The 21,021-nt window shown below is 45.9% G+C and overlaps 1 protein-coding gene across 4 annotated transcripts in view; it reads left to right on the top strand.

The window, feature by feature from the left end:
- The first annotated feature begins 525 nt into the window (after positions 1–525).
- The window catches only part of DOCK11 (dedicator of cytokinesis 11), a 189,154-nt gene continuing 168,658 nt past the window's right edge, over positions 526–21,021 (top strand). For 3 of the 4 annotated variants that reach the window (XM_032258341.1, XM_032258342.1, XM_032258340.1), the window contains exon 1: positions 776–909. In XM_032258341.1, the coding sequence (XP_032114232.1) occupies positions 808–909 (102 nt within the window). In that variant the 5' untranslated portion in view covers positions 776–807. Of the gene's footprint in view, positions 910–21,021 lie in introns of all 4 variants that reach the window. The other variant, XM_032258339.1, reaches the window with a different exon arrangement.

Genomic DNA, 21,021 nt, shown 5'->3' on the forward strand with positions numbered 1-21,021 from the left:
GTTAGGTAAACCGACTGAGTAAGAAAACGGTGTGGGCTAGGAAGGGGACCCAGGCGAGCCGCTCACGCTGGAAAGCTGCTCTCTGTCCTTAGGCATGGTGCGACCCGTCCCCACGGAGCACACAAAAGGCGGCCGCTCCACGTTGTTTCCCAGCCCCTAGCCGCCTGGGCCCTGGGGGCTTGTGGGGTGGGGGTCTTGAGAGTTCCCAGCCCTCCTGCGGGCACTGCAGTTCTGAGGCGGGAGAGGAGCACTAGGGTAGAGCACGGCCCACTCCTGGAGACATTTCATCACCCCGCTCTGTTCCCCCACCCCACTCCGCCGGCCCCACACAAGCGGAAAAAAAAGCAACCAGATCTCCCCACCCGGATGCGGCTGCACCAGCAACAGCAACATCAGCTGCGGGCGGAGCCCGAGCGGTAGCCACTTCCCCCCACTTCCCTCGTGACCCTCGCCCCCACCTCCAGTTCTCCCTCCCCCTCTACACACCCTTCTTCATCAGACACACCCTCCTGCTTCTGCTGCAGTCGAGCAGAGCTCGGGCCCTCCAGGGGAGGGAGCTGCCGCCACCGACGCCTTGTGGCCGGACAGTGAGCGGGCGAAGAGAGCGAGCAAAGGAGGGAAGGAGGGAACGAGGGAGGAGCAGCGGGTGGGAGGTGGGAGGGAGGAGCAGCGTGAGCCGCGCCGCCGCCGAGCTGCGATGTGGCCGGCCAAACGGCGTGTAAACAGACGGAGCAGCAGCGGCCGCGGCCGCCCGGGCTCGGGGTAGTGAGTCCGCCCGCCCGCCGAGACCCTCCCGCCGACGCTGCCATGGCCGAAGTGCGCAAATTCACCAAACGGCTCAGCAAGCCCGGCACGGCCGCTGAGCTCCGGCAGAGCGTGTCGGAGGCCGTGCGGGGATCCGTGGTGCTGGTGAGTGGCCGGGGGACTGGGCGTCCCGGGGGACGTGCTCCAGGCGGGAGCGACGCGGTGGCTTCCCGCGTTTGCGGGGCGGGGGGCAGGAACGGCGCCTGGGCGGCCGCCCGGTGCGCCGCGCGCTCTCTTTCTCAGCTCCAGTAAGTTTTCGCACCGGCAGCCGCCGGCCGGAGTCCGAATCCCAGGTGCCCGCTGACAGCGCTCCGGCCGCCTGGCACTGCGGAGGCGTGCGCCGGGATGGAGCCGACTGGCAAAGCCGGGCTCGGAAGGCTGTGGTGGAGGCGGAGGTGGGGGTTCCCACCCAGGGTCGGGCCGGGGGCGTGAGCTAAAGAGCAGACCTCACTCAGCTCTGGACTCTGCACAAAGAGCCAGGGACAAGGGCACGACGAGATCCCGATCCTCTCCTACGAGCACCTGAGGCAGCCTAGGAAGAAGGATGCGATGAGCGTTTCGCACAGACACACTCGCGCGCGCACACACACACCGTGTACACAAAAAAGAACCCCACCCAGAAAGCCCTGGGCGCCCAAGCTCGGGCGAGCGGTGAGAACAGAGGAAGCAGAGCGACTTCCTCTTGCAACTGGGGAGAGAGAGGGTGGTGATGGGTGTTGAAGGGGTGCTGCTGCGGAGGGAGGGCATTAGAAACAACGGGGTTCCAAGACAGAGTGGGCGCGGGGTCATCCACCGCAGGAAGAGTGTGTCCCTCGGGCATCCGTGAGCTCTCCAGAGGCAAGGGGACAGTGCCATGGGGATTTGGGGAAAGACTGGGTGTGCCACTCCACGGATGGAGGAACTGGGGTCAGAGCCCCACAGCTCGGGGCTGGGGGATGGGGATTCGAAAGCGCGCTGCCTCTGGGAACCCTCCCAGTGCACCCTCAGCCTTATCCGGTTGTCTGACTCTGAAGAAAGGCGGAGTGGTGCTAACAGGCACTTGCCCCTTCTCTTGTTTTCAAGACACTCGTTGCCAGTTTCCTGAACAAGGGAACAAACCCTAAATAAGCAGTCGGACTGATTAATTAGTGTTTGTTTTGTTACTCTGGTGTGTTTTGTTGTTGTTGTTTTTGTTTGTTTACTTTTGTCTCCCTCAGCTCCATCTTACAGCCAGTCATTTGCTATGTTTAAATTGCACCGTTTAAGAGAGGACTCTTTTTGTTAAAACCAACTTGTTATCGGAAGGGAACTTCACAGCTTTTTCTTGTAATTTTTCTGTTGATCTTGTAGAGTCAGCAATAAAACCAGCATTAAAGGGAGGCCAGGGGCTTGATCCCAACAGTGGAGAAAGTTGACATTAGTGGGAGTTCTGGAGGAGGATCAAAGGTAAACTATGCACCTTTGAGATAAAGATCTGATCCTTAATAGCTACAACTGTGCAAAGCGAAGTCACTTTAAAGAAATCTCTTTATCGTGGCTGGACCCTTTAAAGTTTAATCCTGCTCTTTAGTGGAGCTAACCCCAGACCTTTAATGTTATTTTAATGAACTTGGCTTACTGTGTGTTTCAATCTGATTTTGGAGTGAGGACCTGTTGAGGTCAGATTGGAGCCTTGCCTGTCATCACAGCCAGTTAAGGGAGGAAGGCAAGCTGTGTGCATAGCATTGATACCAGGGATCTCATCTTGGGTGATTGTTAACAAGTGATTCAATCTACCTAGCAGAGAAGGCTTTCCTAAATTCAGAGAAAAAAGAAAAAAAACCTTCCTTGAGCAGGGTTGGCTGGCCTTCTACCACAACACTTGAAGAAAGCTGTAGGTGGACAGATGTCTCAAGAGAATAAATGGGGCTAAGCAAACCTCCACCGGGATTTGATCAGCACTTGACCTGCCACAGTAGCAGCTAAAAGTTGACATTAGCATTCTTTCTCATGTTTTCAGGTTTTCCAAAGAATTTTGTGCATTGCAGTTTCAGCGGCTCCTTCCTAACCATTGATTCTGTGGCAAAGCAGGAAAAACTTACTGGCATGAGTCTCTTCTAGGGGACACTGGCAATGGCCACGGTTCCCTTGTCAGCCTAGCTTACTTGGTACCCAGGCCATTGATTTTTACCATTTACACCAGGCAATGCAGAGGAATATTTACTCATTACTCTAGTATGTGAACCACATTGAGATTTTGGGAGTGACAGAGAACAGATTCTAGTAATTTAAATCAATGAATATCTATTGAGCCCTTACAATGTGCAAAACACAATACTAGATGCTCTATAGTTATAAGAATGCAAATGATCTGTTCCTTCATTTGTTTTCATTAGTTACAGTCTGGATTGGTTATGTGTATATGGGAATGTCTTTGTCAATAGGACACCCAGATTATGCACACAAATCAACTTTAGATTCTTCATGGAGCCTGAGCGAATGCTATTTGTAAGCAGTTTAGTCAAAATAAGGAAATAGATCTTACATGGAATGTATGTTCCTAAATGACTCTTTCTCACAAAGAGCTGTTAACCAAAGTTAGTAAAACCACGAGTGGCTGGAGAGTGAGGGGACCATGTTGCAGCTGCTGCCATAACTTCTGATTCTTTTAAGGGACAGCTGAGGTAGGATTTACACTTGTGCTATAAACCCAAGATACTCACGTTGGGGCTTCAATATGAGATAGAGTAATTGCTGCAGCAAGTCAGGCTTTCCTCTGATGTTATCTCTTGTTCGAACGTGGAAAACCCACCAAGCTGTACAAATATACAGTATTTTTTTTAAAAAAAATACGGTATTTTCCTCTTTAGTTTTTTTTTTTTGTTTGTTTGTTTGTTTTTAAGGATTTTAGAAATACACCCTTGCTGGCATGTTGCTAATATCATTCAGTTTTCCTTACTGTTGGAAAAATTCAGAAGGCTGGGCCTGGGCTATATATAGCATGTCATTGTGTATTCAAACTGTTATTCGGTTATTAGTACTTCCACAAATCTATTAACTACATAATAAAGCAGACAGAGAAAGAGAGACTGTTCCACTGTTACTGCATTTTCCTATAAGTTCAGCATTTTTATGAAGGTCAGTTTTAACCCAGGGAAAGGGATAATTACAGAATCATCATTGACAGAGATTTCTCAAGAGGGGATTGGGGAGAAACATAACCTGAGAGTGCATGTGATTAAGGGAGAAATGCTTACATATATACATGTTTAAAATGCAGAGTTTTAACGCTGATTTTGCTATAATTCAGGATTTAGCTACTGGTGCCACAGGGGAACAAAGGCATTTTGCTAAACCTGTTGTGTTATGGCAGCCCTTTAGAGAAGCCACTGTATCACCCTGGAAAAGTCGCCTAGTAGGTGTTTAAATACTGTTTACTGCTGAGCTTACCCTCAATTCCTTATGCGTCAGAGGATCCGGAAAGAGTTGCTTGATGTTAGGGGTTGGAGCCCCTTGAGGCTCTGTAATACACGCACCATCTCCTGGATGGCATCAGCCAGATTTCATTTTATAGCTCTAGTAGAGAAAAGCTCTCCAGAAGCTGAGAATGGCTGAAAAACATCTGCAGCTGTTGACTCCCCCAACCCGCAGCTCACAACTACCTTTGCCTGGAATGTGTGTTATGTTTGCATTTAGGAAGCGCTGAAAACAGAAACACTCCTCTGCTCCCTCTTCCCAAGGGAATTTGTGGAAACTATATAATATAGGACAAAACCCACAGCCTCATCTGTAAGGAGGTGAGAACACTATGGAATAAAGCCAGTTTCAACTTGGCCTTCTTGACCAAATGTTTCCTGTTCAGAGGCTCTCAATGAACTGAGGGTCTGGAAAGTTAACCAGAATGTTGGCACCTAAACATAAAACAGTCTCACTACTCGAGGTTAGTACGGTCCAGAGCAAGCCACTCCTCCAGGATCTGTACAAAAGACCAGTGCAGGTTGCTGTGAAGCCAGAGAGGCCTCCTTGCTGAACCCTTGTTTAAGCACCGAATAGGAAAATTTGTTTTCTAAGACTAACATGTTAAAAACTTCTCTGGATTGAGTCTTTTTCTATTTGAATCATCAGTGACCTTTGTTCTTTAAGCTTTCATTGCTTTATTACATGCTAAACACTTGTTTATTGTAGAAAACTAGAAATGCAGAAAAGTAAGAATAATTATCACCATCTCGTTACCCAGAGGAAGCTCTGTAAACATTTTAATATATATATTTACCTTTCCTTCTCTTTCTCTCTGTTTGTGTATACACATCTATACATATATGTGTGTGTATATGTATGTGTGTGTATATAGATATATGTATATATACACACACATACATATATACATATATATGTATATGTGTATTTATATACATGCATACATATATGATCCTCCCACCTCAGCCTCCCAATACATATACATATATACACACACACATACATATATATACATATATATATATATATATACTGCACTCCAGTGCATTTTAAGACATTTTCAAAATTGCTAACTTGTCCCTTTAGGATAAATTTCTAGCAGTGGACTTGCTTGCTCAAAGATTGCACTGTATACATTTTTAGTATTAAAAATTCCTCTTAAACATACTGTTAAATTGCTCTACAGAAAATTGCTTTAGTTTACTCTTTCACCAGAAGAGTGTGAGGGTATTTACTTCCCCTCCCCCATGCCAACACTGGTTAGTAATACACACACACACATGCATATATATATATATATATATACACACATATACATATATATATACACACACATACATATATATCTATACATACATACACATACATGGATAGAAAGAAATATACACAACTTTTTATTATGTAATATATTTTGAGACAAAGTCTTGCTCTTCACCCAGGCTGGAGTGCAGTGGCGTAATAGTGGCTTACTGCAGCTTCAAACTTTGGGACTCAAAGGATCCTCCTACCTCAGCCTCCCAAGTAGCTGGGACTGCAGGCGCATGCCTGGGGTGGGGCCTTCATCTGTATTCTTTAAAACAAACCCAGGTGATTCTCATGTGCACAGAAAAACTCATCTAGACTGCTTGTCCACTCAAGGCAGGAATGTCCTTTCCACCCACCCTTGACAAATGATTATTTAGCTTCTCCTTAAACACCCCTGGCTGTTAGAGGCCTATGTTAGAAAAGGTTCTTCACCATGGGCCAGACCTGGCTCTGCTATTCGAGCCACACAGAATATGTTTGCTTCCTTCCTCTTTTGCGTGACAACCTCTCAAATATTTAGAGACAGCCACCATGTCATTTTTTTTTTTTTTTTTGAGATGGAGTTTCACTCTTGTTGCCCAGGCTGGAGTGCAATGGCTTGATCTTGGCTCACTGCAACCTCTGCCTACCAGATTGAAGCAATTATCCTGCCTCAGCTTCCCAAGTAGCTGGATTATAGGTGCCCACCATCACACCTGGCTAATTTTTGTATTTTTAGTAGAGACAGGGTTTCACCAGATTGGCCAGTCTGGTCTCGAACTCCTGACATCAGGTGATCCACCCACCTTGGCCTGCCAAAGTGTTGGGATTACAAGCATGAGCCACCGCACCTGGCCTACCATATCACTTTTTCTTTTTTTTTTTTTTTTTTTTTGAGACGGAGTTTCGCTCTTGTTACCCGGGCTGGAGTGCAATGGCACAATCTCAGCTCACTGCAACCTCCGCCTCCTGGGTTCAAGCAATTCTCCTGCCTCAGCCTCCTGAGTAGCTGGGATTACAGGCACGCACCACCATGCCCAGCTAATTTTTGTATTTTTTTAGTAGAGACGAGGTTTCACCTTGTTGACCAGGATGGTCTCGATCTCTTGACCTCGTGATCCACCCGCCTCGGCCTCCCAAAGTGCTGGGATTATAGGCGTAAGCCACCGCGCCCGGCCACCATATCACTTTTAAATTCAGTCTTCACAAGGCCAAAGAGGCTTTATTTCTTTCCTTCATTCCCCACATGACTTGGTTTCAAGATTATTCATATCATGATCATCCTGTTTAGGCTCTTTTCCAAGTTTTCTACCTTTTACTGAAGATGTAAGAGACAGAGCATAAGCTAGAGGGTCAGATCTGGTCTTGAATCCAACCTTTGCACCTGCTTGAATTGTGAACAAAGGCAAGTAACGTGGCCTCATTTTCCTTATCTGTGAAATGGGGATAAATAATAGTACCTTCCTTGTGGAGTTCTTGGAAGTAAAGAAGGTGACATATGGAAAGTTTCTAATGTATAAGTGATTCGTAAAGGTTATAAAAAAGACATCTAGTGAAAAAAAAAAAAAAAAAAAAAACAAGCAGTATTCCAGAAGGATCTGCCACAGAATACAGTGGGTGGGGGGCAATGTTTTGTATAAATTCTGGGTATGAGCCAAGAAGCCAGTGGCTTTGTATTTATCTTTATTACCAGCCCCTCACATGATGCCTGGAATACAGTAGATACTTAGGTGTTTTGTGAAAATACACTGCTAACCCTGGGCAGGATAGACTCATTGTTGGGGGAAGAGCCTGGCAGCCAGGAAATGACTTAAAATACAATTAATATAGTTCTGGAGAGAACAAAGGCTTTTAACTGAGGCAATGGGGATGGAGATAAGGGATAAGATATAAGAGACACTGTGGTGAGAAAATCAACAGGATTTGATAATTCTTAGAAGGGAAGGAGGGCCGGGCACAGTGGCTTATGCCTGTAATCCTAGCACTTTGGGAGGCCAGGGAGGTTGAGGCAGGTGGATCACCAGAGGTCAGGAGTTCGAGACCAGCCTGGCCAACATGGCAAAACCCCATCTCTACTAAAAATACAAAAATTAGCTGGGCATGGTATCACACGCCTGTAATCCCAGCTACCCAGGAGGCTGAGGAAGGAGAATCACTTGAACCTGGGAGGCAGAGGTTGCAGTGAGTCAAGATCACACCGCTACACTCCAGCCTGGGCAACAAGAGTGAAACTCCACCTCAGAAAAAAAAAAGAAAAAGGGAAGGAGAAGGGGAAGGAAGAAAGAGAGGAAGAGAGGAGGTGGAGTCAAGATAACTTTGAGGTTTCCAGCTTGGGAGAACCAAAGGAAAAGCAAGTTTGTTGATAGGGGAAGGGAAAAGAAAATGAGCAACTTCTATTTGAAAGGGTTGTAAGGGCAAAGGCAGGTTTCAGTTAAGCAAGGCGATGGCTGAGCATGTAGGGTTGTCTTTTGGCAAAGGACTAGGGGTTCTTGAGGGGAGAGGTGGAAAGTGTTCCAAGTGAGTTCAGGAAGTAGAGGAAGAACTATGAAAAGGCCAGGGCCAAGCGGACAGAGATGAGATTGTAGGAGATTAGCTGATTGAAGAGGTTTGCACCTTAGGGGGTGATTAGGGAAGTGGGAGGCAGGGTGTGGAGAAATGATCTGGAGACCAGCCCCAGACTTCCAGTTAGAATGCGGATGGGAAGTGAGTTCACCCCTTGGGCAGACCCCACTCTGGGGTGGGTCTGAGTAGCAGTTGCCCTGTAGGAGCAGTGGGGTCAATGAGGGGTTGATTTCCTGCTCAGGTGCTCAGGAAGAGGCTAATAGGATAGTTCCTGCTTTTTTTTTTTTTTTTGAGACGGAGTTTCTCTCTTGTTACCCAGGCTGGAGTGCAATGGCGCGATCTCGGCTCACCGCAACCTCCGCGTCCCGGGTTCAGACAATTCTCCTGCCCCAGCCTCCTGAGTCGCTGGGATTACAGGCACGCACCACCATGCCCAGCTAATTTTTTGTATTTTTAGTAGAGACGGGGTTTCACCATGTTGACCAGGATGGTCTTGATCTCTTGACCTCGTGATCCACCCGCCTCGGCCTCCCACAGTGCTGGGATTACAGGCTTGAGCCAAGGCCCGGCTGATAGTTCCTGCTTTTAAGGGAGACTAGAGGTATGCAAATAACCTAGAGAAGATAGAAGCCAGATAGGAGGCCAGTGGGTGGTTACCCAATCTCCACCTTATCTCCCCTCACATACTGCCACCCCTCCCCCAAGTGCTCTCTCTTGAGATCCTTAACGTTTTTCAAGACTTTGGTCCTTTCTGGGTTTGACAAGGTTAACTAGGCCATTACTAATGAACATTGTTCCGTCTATGGCATTTCCCACGTTATTTGATCACAGACCCCCGCCATCCCCCGGCTTTTTATGGAAAGGGGAGAGTAAATGGTAACATCTAACAGGCTGAGAAATTCCTACATGGTGTGCACGTGTAACTAACTCATCTTGGTGTCCTCTTACTTGGCCTCTGTAGATTACAAGCAGTGGTTGCTACCTTCCAAAATTCCCATGCTCCACTCCAGGAACCACCCTTGCTGTTCCATTCAGAGGAGTAATTCACCTGTCTGATTGTGCTTTCTCCTGAGCTATAGAATTGTCAGCAAGGCATGTTGAAAGTTTGTTAGTTTTTTTTTTTTTTGAGACGGAGTTTCACTCATGTTACCCAGGCTGGAGTGCAATGGCGCGATCTCGGCTCACCGCAACCTCCGCCTCCTGGGTTCAGGCAATTCTCCTGCCTCAGCCTCCTGAGTAGCTGGGATTACAGGCACGCGCCACCATGCTCAGCTAATTTTTTGTATTTTTAGTAGAGACAGGGTTTCACCATGTTGACCAGGATGGTCTTGATCTCTTGACCTCGTGATCCACCCGCCTCGGCCTCCCAAAGTGCTGGGATTACAGGCTTGAGCCACCGCGCCCGGCCTGTTAGTTTTTTAAAAGTATTTTTTTATCATGGAAGGGGAGGCCCAAGCTATGTGAGGGAACAGCTAGAGCCATTTCTTCTTATCTGTAGATCCTAAGGGTACTTAGAATACGTTTCTCTTTGGGATTTACACCTCTTGGTTTAATTTTTATTGGGCATGCAGAGGAGTTGGTGGGTAACGTTGGCCTGCCGTTTATATCAGCCTACAGCCAGATGTCTTTTTGATTCCTTACGTGAGCCCACCCTGGATGCTCCCAGAGCAGTAGCTTGAATGGAGAAAAGAGACAACCTCAGCTGCCATTGCCTGTAAGCTTGTACTTCAGAGCAAAGTGGTTAAGAGCGTGGGCTCTGGAAGCATGCTGCCCAGGTTCATAGTTCAGCCCTAGATGACCTTGGGCCAGTTATTTAACCTTCCTGGGCATTGGTAACCCCCTCAGGGGCTTGCAGAAAGACTTGAATTTGTTATTTTTGTTTGTTTTGTTTTTTGACACAGGGTTTTGCTCTGTTGCCCAGGCTGCAGAGCAGTGGCACAATCTTGGTTCACTGTAACCTCCACCTCCCGGGTTCAAGCGATCCTTCCACCTCAGCCTCCCTAGTAATTGGGATTACAGGTGTGTGCCACCACTGTCCAGCTAATTTTTCTGTTTTTAGTAGAGACAGGGTTTTACCATGTTGGCCAGTCTGGTCTTGAACTCCTGACCTCAAATGATCCACCTGCCTTGGCCTCCCAAAGTGCTGGGATTACAAGCATGAGACACCACGCCCAGCCTTGGATGAGTTATTATATTCTTAATGTGTAACATTTAAAGCACTTTGAGCAGGGTTTGGCAATTATTAAGTATTGATGATTGTTGGCTTTCATTATCATCCCCAGGCTTTATGGTGGGCAGAAGACGTCTTTTGTGTATGTGTTACAAGTCAGCAGACAGATAAGTTAACTGGAAGAGGGGAAGCAGGTACCCTTGCTTTACTTCCTTGCTCCAAATGATACCCCAAAGGGGTGAACCAAAAGGCTGAGACGAGAATCATCTTCCCTTCCCAGAAGAACAAGCTGGCAGACCCCTCTGCATGAGGTTCTTGCTAATACCTGTTCCCAGTCTGGCTTAGTCATACTGAAAAGCCTAGTGGATGGGAGCGAGGGTTCTCGGTTTTTGGCAGTTTCCACCTTCACACCAGTTTAATGAGTGAATGGGAAGGCTGGTCCTCAAGTGGGGAGAAGCACTCTGTCCTGTGCCTAGGCCGGAAGACTCTCCTGCCTGGGGAACCTGTACGTGTGGCCTTTAGCAGAAGCACTTACCTTTATGCCAGCCTGTTCAGTGTAATGTATGCAAAGGGGTGAATAGAAGAGAATTTGGATCTGTGCGGAAGAACAGAGCTTGGACATGCCTACCTTTCCCTTTCAAACCTTCACTGAGGCCAGGCACGTTGGCTCACGCCTGTAATCCCAGCACTTTGGGAGGATGAGCTAGGAGAATCACTTGAGGCTGGGAGTTCCAGGCCAGCCTGGGATATATAGGGAGACCCCATCTCTACAAAATTAAAAAAAAAAAATTAGCCAGGCATGGTGGCAAATGCCTGTAGTCCATCTACTTGAGGTTGAGACTGCAGTGAGCCTTGACTGTGCCACTGCACTCCAGCTTGGGTGACAGAGGAGGCCCTGTCTCAAAAAAATAAAAACAAAAACAAACCCAAAAACCTTTATTGATATCCCTTTCACTCTTAATCCTCACATTTAAAAGTCAAATAAATATTGAAATTCAGATGCTTTTAAAAAAAATTCTGTTTTGGGGCTGAGCATGCCTGTAGTCCCAGCACTTTGGGAGTCCAAGATGGGGGGATCATTTGGGGTCAGGAGTTCGAGATCAGCCTGGCCAACATGGTGAAACCCCAAATCTACCAAAAATACAATAGTTAGCCGGGCATGGTGGTACATGCCTGTAATCCTTGTTGCTTGGGAGGCTGACACATGAGAATCACTTGAACCCGGGAGGCAGAGGTTGCAGTGAGCTGAGATCGTGCCACTACACTCCAGCGTGGGCAACAGAGTGGGACTGTCTCAAAAAAAAAAAAATTGGAAACATACATTTTATTAGGAAATTTTAAAACTTAAAGCTCTCTTGAGAAATTAATATTCTTTTATATTGGGCTTTTCTGGTTCTGTGGTAGCAGGATAAGTTCTGTTCAGAATAGTGCGTGGCTGGGCATGATTGCTAGTGCCCTTTGGCAGGCTGAGGCAGGAGGATTGCTTGAGGCCAGGAGTTTGAGACCAGCCTGGGCAACATAGCGCGACCCCCATCTCTATAAAAAATAAAACGAATAGTGCACACAGGTTCCCAGCTCCACATGGTTCATCTTTTGTCTGTGTACAGCCTTGCACAATCATGCCTAAATTTACTCTTAATGATTTCCTGCGATTCTTCTCCACTTTTATTGCCTATTGAGTTTATTTTTCATGGGAAGTTATGTGCTTTTGCCTTTTCTGACTTCTGTTGGATTGTATATGTTTCAAGCTGCTGAGAAATGTTAGGAGATACTCTGATACTTCAGCTTTCCCATCACATTGCTTTCCCTAATGACTGGAAATATTTTACTGGGTGAGATTTAACTAAGAAGTCAAGTTTTCTTCCAAGTCTCTGAGACAGAACATCTTTATTTGAAGTGTTTCAGTGAAGTGTGTCAGAAGTCTGGGGAATTCATTTGTATAAGATTTTTTTTTTTCTGGAAACAGTCTTTCTCTGTCACTCAGGCTGGAGTGCAATGGCATGATCTTGGCTTACTGCAACCTCTACCTCCCGGGTTCAAGCAATTCTTATGCCCCAGCCTCCCAAGTAGCTGGGATTATAGGTGTCTGCCACCATGCCTGGTTAATTTTTTGTTTGTTTGTTTGTTTTTGAGACGGAGTCGTGCTCTGTTCCCAAGCTGGAGTGCAGTGGTGCGATCTTGGGTCACTGCAACCTCCGCTGCCTGGGTTCAGGAGATTTCCCTGCCTCAGCCTCCTGAATAGCTTGGGACTACAGGCATGTGCCACCACACCTGGCTTAATTTTTGTATTTTTAGTAGAGGCTGGGTTTCACCATGTTGGCCAGGCTGGTCTTGAACTCCTGACCTCAGGTGATCCACCCACCTTAGCCTCCCAAAGTGCTGGAATTACAGGCATGAGCCACCATTCCCAGCCAAGATGTTTTTTAAATGATGACAAGACCTTGGGTTTTTATAGCCTAGATCTTAAGAAGAGTTAAAAATGCTGTTATATCTATCTGTGACCTCACATGTCTACAGGTCATTATTAAATACATATCACATTGTCATCACCCCCTTCTATAATTGGGGAAACAGAGGCATGGTTTTCATTGAGGCAGGCCATAGGTCATTCATAGTAATGAAATGACAGAGCAGGTAATGAACTTCAGGTGTCGTGATACCTTTGGAGTAATCATGTGAAGAAGCACTAGAGGGATGCCAGATTCCACAGTCAATCAAGTGAAGGAAGCTCTTTCTATGTGGTTTTGGTGATGATCTTGCTCTATTGGGAAACCGTTTCTTTCTAAACAAGCTTAGGTCTCTTTAGCGGGAAAGTAGAAGGTGAGAACAAAAAAAAAAAAAAAAAGAGGGATGGAGTTGTTACTGAGAAATGTGGGCAAGATCAGTATAGAGTTTTCCTTGCCAAAGTAAGTCTAAGGATTTTGAGAACTGTTTGCAATTGGCCATTCTTCCTTACTTTGCTATTTGAATAACTATATGGAAAAAAAATCTCCAGAACACTGGCTCTGCAGAAGTACCTGGGATGGATCATTTTCATGGAAATGCTTTTATGATTTTTTTCAAGTGGGTTCATGCTGTCCAAAAATAACAACATGCACATTTCTTTCCATGCCTTTTACATTAGTAGTTTAGTTTGCCCACTTGAGAAACTGCCAGCTGTATGCCTTGCAAGGCCTGTTGTCACAGTGTTCACGGTGTGAATGGAAGAGTGCGCTTGGCTTGGCCAGTTTACTTCCATAGGTGAACAAGTTCCTAGTGCTTCATTACATTAGTTTCCTAGAGATCTGAAGGAGGGAATGTCACCTTCCAAGGTACCTACCTTCCCACCAAGAAAGAACTTAAGTCCAAGAAAGTTCTAAATCAGCTGGTGCACACATGGAACTTAATCGTTATTTCAAAGCTAACAGGGGCCAATAACTCTCTTTGGGTCCAGCTGAGTGTTTATGACATGCTCTATAGCTTGTGGAGCAAAGAAAGCCCTCCCTGCTAACTTGACCCTGGGGAGACTTGCTCCTCTGTTCCTAGTGACCGACATGACCACTTGCAAGGGAAGTTGGCCTCCGTCTGTCCCTTCCAAATGGTCTGACAGAATTCTCATCAGAAGAGCCAGAAGAAAATTCCATAAGGCTTCTCACTTCAGCTCTGTAATAACAAACCCAGCTCCCTCTCCCTGTCTGTTCTGCTCCTTTACTCAGAGACATCCAGGAGTCTCATACTCAGAGCCTGGATTCTGGGCCTCAAGGCCATGGGCTGCTGGTTCTGTCCTGTCTTTAAAATTCATTTCCAGTCACTGGATTTGGATCTTCTTCCTTGCTCCCTGTGTCATTATCTCACTCACTATATCCCTATCTGGGCCCCCTAGCCGGTCCATAGCTAACTCCCTGCCTCAGTTTTCTGGCTAATGGCCCCGTCCCTCTAGGAGCGAGTCCTTGTCTTACTGCTGGCTCTCCTGAGGAGGATGTCTTACCCACACCAGGACTGTATGACTGAGCCCAGCACAGTGGAGCTGTGAGGGGTGAGTTTCTCTCTTTCTTTTTTTCTGGAGACAGAGTCTTGCTCTGTTGCCCAGACTGGAGTGTGGTGGCACAATCTCAGCTCACTACAACCTCCACCTCCTGTGTTCAAGTGATTCTCCTGCCTCAGCCTCCTGAGTAGCTGGGATTATAGGCATGCACCACTACTCCTGGCTAATTTTTTGGATTTTAATAGAGACAGGATTTTACCATGTCGGTCAGGCTGGTATTGAACTCCTGATCTCAAGCGATCTACCTGCCTTAGCCTCCCAAAGTACTGGCATTACAGGCGTGAGCCACCGCACCTGGCCTGGAGGGGGGAGTTTCTGCTTAGAGAACTCAGAGGTGGCAGAGTGCCTGGGATGACACAGTTCAGCAAGTGGCCCTGTTGAGGATTGGAACAGCTTTATGGTCTATTAGTTTCCTGTTACTGCTGTAACAAATTGCTACAAACTTAGTGTCTTAATATAGATTTATTCCAGTTCTAGAGATCAGAAGGCCAAAGTTGGTTTCACTGAGCTAAAGCCAAGGTGTCCGTAAAGCCTCAGTTCCTCCAGAAGCTATAGGGGAGAATCCATTGCCTGGTCTCTTCCAGCTTCTAGAGGATGCTCACATTCCTTGGCTCATGGCCCCTTCCTCCATCCTTAAGCCAGCAATAACTGGTCGAGCCTTTCTTACATCCTGTCCGTCTCACACTGCTTCTGTCATTGTATCTCCTTCTCTGACACCAACTCTCTTGCCTCCCTCTTTCACTTATGAGGACCCTGTGATTACTTAGGCTCCATCTGGGTAATCTAGGGTAATTGCCCCATCTCCAAATCCTTAATTCAATCATTCCTGCAAAGTCCTCTTTGCCATGTAAAGTAACATATTCACAGGTTCCAGGGATTAAGATATGGCCATCATTGAGGAACCATTATTCTGCTTATCATGCAAGATGTCACCAAAGGTTGAGGAATGGTGGAATCCTGGGTTCAGATGGGTTCCCAACACAGGTCCTGACATTACAGTGGAGGAGGAACAGGGATCTGGCAAACTGAGCCTGGCGCAGAAGTCTTCATAGAATTCAAATGAGGAAGCACAACCCCTTTTGAGAATTTTGTTTGAAAGAAAGCAATATAGGTCTGCAGTCTGTACTTTCAATTCAGATGTTTTCTTAAATTCTTCATAATTAAATGTCTTTCCCACACACAGGCCTCCCTGAGTCTGGAGTTCTTATAGTGGGCACTGCTTTCAGACTTGAGGTGTTTTAGGATACAAGCTGGCCAGACACTTAGCAGGTATTTAGCCAGCTCAGGCCTATGGAATTTTCCACCCTCAGTTAAAGAAAAGAGCAAAGAAGTAGGGGTGTGTGGGGGTGTATGGATGTCAGTGTGTCGCGGGAGGTCGGCGGGGAGGTGTTTAAAAGAGAAAGGGGTGGTTTCACATCACAGAAAATAACTCTTTGGCTGACACGTCCCAAGATGCCTCTCATATGTCCTGTGTAAGAGATGCTTTGCCCAGCGTGAAGGTCAAGTTAGACTGGGCATGGCCCTTCTGCATTTTCAAGGTAATCACGGGATCCCTTCCCAGAAATGGCTTTCTAAAACACATGATTGGAGAAGCAGAAGGAAGGACTGGAAAATCTCTCTGAGTTCTTTCTGGCTTCATGATGATTTCAGTGAAGAGATAAATGGAAACTTCCCCTCTCCAGCACATCTAGTCACTGCCATCTTAGAGACACATACCACAAAAGCTTCCTGGCTGATCACATTTGCATCAGCCTTCCTCACACTGGCCAGTATGATGCCCATGTTGTGTCTGATGGCACAGAGCTTTGCTGTCCCAAAGAAGCACTCTGTCGTAGAGGTGGATTGCATTTCCTATTTTTACATCGGTTCTAAATGGCCACGGCCATATTTTTCCCAGGCGCAGGCTACCTTTTTTCAGACCTCTGGCTAACAGACCTGGCTGTAATGCACTGAAAATCATTATAGAAAAGGTTGGGGAAACTCCCATATTTTGTTTGAAAATGTGTAGAGACGAAATACACATTCACCATCTTCACTTTTCCCCGTTCTATTTTTCCTTTTTTTTTTTTTCCTTCTCAATAGAAGAACAGTTTCAATTCTCCTTATAAACCATCTCAGGTTAAATATTCAGATGTTTTCAGTGGAATTATTTGAAACCATATTTTGTATGTACGTATCTACAATGAATATCTACCAATTATTAAATGTGAAAGGGTATTAACTCTAGTGCTACTAAAGTCTCATTTAGAAAATTGTGTTCACTTTCTGTAAATTGTGGGTACATTGTCTTCAGCCTGGCTGATTTTATTTTATTTTGCTGGTTTACTAATTTCTGCTTTGGAGTTTCTCCTTTTCTCTACTGACTGTCAGCTGAACTTCGCTGAGGCTCCTGGGTACTGTGCATTAGGTCAATGAGCTTCATGACAGAGTCGACGCCTTGCAATCCTGGAACCTTTGGGGCTGTGTTGCGCAGCAGAAGGAACTAGAAAGGAGGGCGTTGCTGGAGTGAACTAGAGAGAGAGAAAGTTGTGCTGAGCTGTGGAAGATGGCTCCCCTGGCTGAGGGAGAAGACAGATAACCATCATTCAGTTCATGCTCAAATCCCAAGGGAAATGCTTGTGAACTGTTGCTTGAATTGAAGAGCAGAGTATCTATTTCCACTGATTTCTTTTTAACAGATCAAACCTACTTAGGCCAAGGAGGTAGGGGGAATGGTGGAAGGCAAGACCAGGGCTTAATCTCAGGGAACTGAAGGATTAAAAAAGGGCAGAAGGGAAGGTATTTTTTTCCATTACAAAGACCAAGAGGCCAGAGATTAAAATATTAACAATATTTAATGAGGGCAGCCATATATTTTTAGATTCAGACAGGAAGAAATCAAATCCTTTAGAAATTGTGCTTGATAAATGAAACAGTTTTGTCTGGGACCAAAGGGGTTAGTAGATACTTGTTTAGGGGCTGGAGACAGTGCATATACTGTGAACTTGCATAATTCAGGACCTCAGATCAGTTAGTTAAGGAATTGAGAAAATAATTCTATGCAGTTTAGCATATATAATAGTTGGAACATAGGGAACCTCATTCTCCAACTTCAGTGGAGGCAGAGACATGTGACCATCAGACACCCATAGGGGCCAGATTTCTGTTGGGAGCCAAGGGTAGAGGGACTCAGGTGCCAGGTCTGCCTGCCCTCCCTTCTTCCATCCTAGCCTCTACCAGGGTAGAAGGGGAGCAACAGCTCATGCCTCTGCCAGACTCATGTTTCTCAAGGCAGCAAACCGTGCTTGACAGGAATGGTGGCCATAGAGGCTGCCTCCCTGCACCCTTGTGACTTTGTCTGAGAACTTCCCCCACTGGGATGGGCTTCCTCTTACTGACTACATTCTCTTTCTTTCCAGCTACTCTCTTCCCTTTTCTACTTTCTACTACCCCCTAACTGCTTTCCCCTCATTCTGATTTTCCCCAACTGCTACTCCTGGTGTTCACCTCTGCACTGCCACCTTCCAGGAAACTCTTCTGTGGATTTGGCTGCCTGATCCAGCCCCTTGGCTTCTCCCTTCTACCATGCCCTGGGAACCATTATTTAACTGTGGGCATACTCCTTCTCTCCCCTTCTCATCTTTTTCTCACCTCTTCTTTCTCTCTCTCCTCCGTTTGGCTAAAAAGTGTGCTTTGTGGCATAGAGCCATCACTGTGTTTATTTTTTTAAACCTTTTCTTTAGCCAAGGATGGAAAATTCCAAAGGCCTGAGCTAGTGATGGCTGGATGCCTTTTCTGGAAATCCAGTGGCCTAAGTGCCAAGGAAATGTTGTGGAGCTACACATCTGGCAAGGTTGTCCCTTAAAATGCCCTGGCTTTGGATTTAGAGCCAACTGAAAGAAGGGGAGGTTCTATCTGTGGAATTATGGAATCAGAATGAAAAGTTAGCTAGCATGTGGTGGCACATGCCTGTGATTCCAGCTACTGGGGAGGCCGAAGCAGGAGGATCACTTGTACCCAGTTCAAAGCTGTGGTGAACTATGATTACACCATTGTACTCCAGCCTGGGTGACAGAGCGAGACCTTGTCTCAAAGAAAAAAAAAATGAAGAGTTTACAATATTACGTAATTATAGCCCCAGAGCCCAGTTTATGTCACTTTTTTTTCTGCTGGGTTTAATTGGGAAAGAGTGGCCTTTGACTTAGTTGATCTTTCGAGTGAACCCTTCTGCATGAGAGACAAAGTTCCTGCAGCTCATTTTAATTGATGATTTTCCTTCATTGGGGTCATTATTTGGCAGTGGCTAGTCACACGTCAGGGCACCTGGAGTGGGACTCATAGGGGAGGACAGCATCCTCCCAGTTGTTGCCAGGTGGAGTTGAGTAGGCCACCCCACCCTCATGTTTCTTGCTCCCTCCCTGGAGAAATAATGATATGGTTTGGCTATGTCCACACCCAAAAATCTCATCTTGAATTGTAATCCCCATAGTGCCCACATGTCAAGGGTAGGACCAAGTGGAAGTAATTGGATCATGGAGGCAGTTTCCCCCATGCTGTTCTGGTGATAGTGAATGAGTCTCATGAGATCTGATGGTTTTATAAACGTCTGACATTTCCCCTGCTTGCACTCACTCCATCCTGCCACCTGTGCAGAGGGCACCTGTTTCTCCTTTGCCTTCTGCCATGATTATAAGTTTGCTGAGGCCTCCCCTTCAATGCTGAACTTTGAGTCAATTAAAGCTCTTTCCTTTATAAATTACCCAGTCTCAGACAGTTCTTAGGCAGTTCTTTATCAGGAGTATGAAAATGGACTAATACAAATAATTTGGCCAGAGTTTTGTCCACATGTCCCTGAGGGCTGAAGCAAGTCAAAGTTGACCACCTTGATGGTAAGCAAAAAGTTAATTGTCTTGAAATAGCTAGAAACTGTACCATTCTGGTACATCTTGGGAGGGCGGGGGAAATTAACAAAATACCCAAACCCATAACAATGCCAACTCTGTCTGCACTGGCTTCACATTGCTGCAAATAAGCACCCAGATTTCCTAGAGGGTCCTTCATAGCTCTTCATGTCCACCAGTAAGACCCACCCCACGTTTGAAATTTCTTCTCCCACCATATCCCTTTCTTCGGCCCATAGTCCAGCCAGACTGAACTATCATACTTTTTCAAACACATTCTATAGTTTCTCACTTATATACCTTTGTGCATGCTGACTCTTCATCCAGGGACACCCTTAACCCCTCCCCTGCTAAAGGGAATCTTATCTGTCCTGCAGGGCTTAGGTCAAATGGCCATCTTCTCCATGGCCATCATATTTGAAGCTAATTGCTCCTTCTGCAGCCTTATAGCCTCTTACTAGTTGCATTGGCTTCCTGTAGCTACTGTAACAAATTACCACGAACTGGATGGCCTAAAACAATTTATTCTCTGGCAGATCTAGAGACCAGACATCTGAAATAAGTATCATTAGGCCTCATTCCTTAAGGAGATTTTAGGAAAGGATCATTTATTGCCTCTTCCAGCTCTGGTAGCTACGAGCATTCCTTGGCTTGTGGTTGCGTCACTCCAATCTCTGCCTCTATGGTCACATTGCCACCTCTTTGGTCTGTTTCAGATCTCCCTCTGCCTCTTTCTTGTCAAGATGCTTGTGATGGCATTTAGGGCCCACCCCAATAATCCAGGATGCGCTCTTCATCTCAAGAGCCTTAACTTACTTGACATCTGTAAAGACCCTTTGGCTATATCCCATTTGCAGGTTCCAGGGATTAGGATGGGGCATATCTTTTTGTGGGGGAGGCATTTTTTCAGCCTGTGCCTTAGTTCTTAGGTTTTAGAGACGATTGATGTCAGTACTTTGGTTTTAGAGAGAATTGATTTCATTAGGCTTTCTAACAACAGTTGTTGATAGCTTCTCTATTTTATTAGAATGTATATACCTTAAGGAGGTGGTAGAAGACTAGAAAGCTAATGCTTAGTTGTCAGTGCCAGAAGGGCTCAGCAATTCCACTGACAATCTGTGTTACCTTGGGCACACTGACTTTTGGGGATCTCCTTTTGCTCATTTGTAAACATTGGAAGAATAACATCGACATCAATGGGCCTTGCAAAGATGTTTATAATAGCAAAAACAAAAAAAAACAAAAAATGTATACTTAAATGTTCAAAAGTAAGGGTTTGGGCAACTATATATATGTATATATGTATACATTCATATACCAGAAAATGGTGCAGTCCTTTAAATGACTTTCTTTCCCTCCCTCCCTCCCTTTCTTCCCTTTCTTTTTCTCTCGCACTCTTTCATGTGTGCTGTCTCTCGCACGTGCTCTCTCTCGTGTGCTTTTGCTCTGTCGCCCATGCTGGAGTGCAGTTGTCTGATCTTGGGTCCCTGTAACCTCCGTCCCTCAAGTTCAAGCAAGTCTTCTGTCTCAGCCTCCCTAGTAGCTGAGATTACAGGTGTGCACTACCACGCTCAGCTAATTTTTGTATTTTTAGTAGTGACAGGGTTTCACCATGTTGGTCAGGCTGGTCTCGAACTCCTGACCTCAAATGATCTGCCCACCTCAGCCTCCCAAAGTGCTTGGATTACAGATGTTACCTACCGTGCCCAGACAACATCTATATTTATTATTGACAGCAGTAAAAAGTTTACATTATGAAATGCCAGGCAAAGCATGATTCTATTTTTGTAAAATAATGCATATTTGATATATGTGAATTTAGTTACTTAATCACTCTCTGCCTTGTTTTCTTCAACTGTAAA

This window comes from Sapajus apella, unplaced genomic scaffold (assembly GCF_009761245.1).
Source record: "Sapajus apella isolate SASKATOON/1434 unplaced genomic scaffold, GSC_monkey_1.0 scaffold102, whole genome shotgun sequence".
NCBI lineage: Eukaryota > Metazoa > Chordata > Mammalia > Primates > Cebidae > Sapajus > Sapajus apella.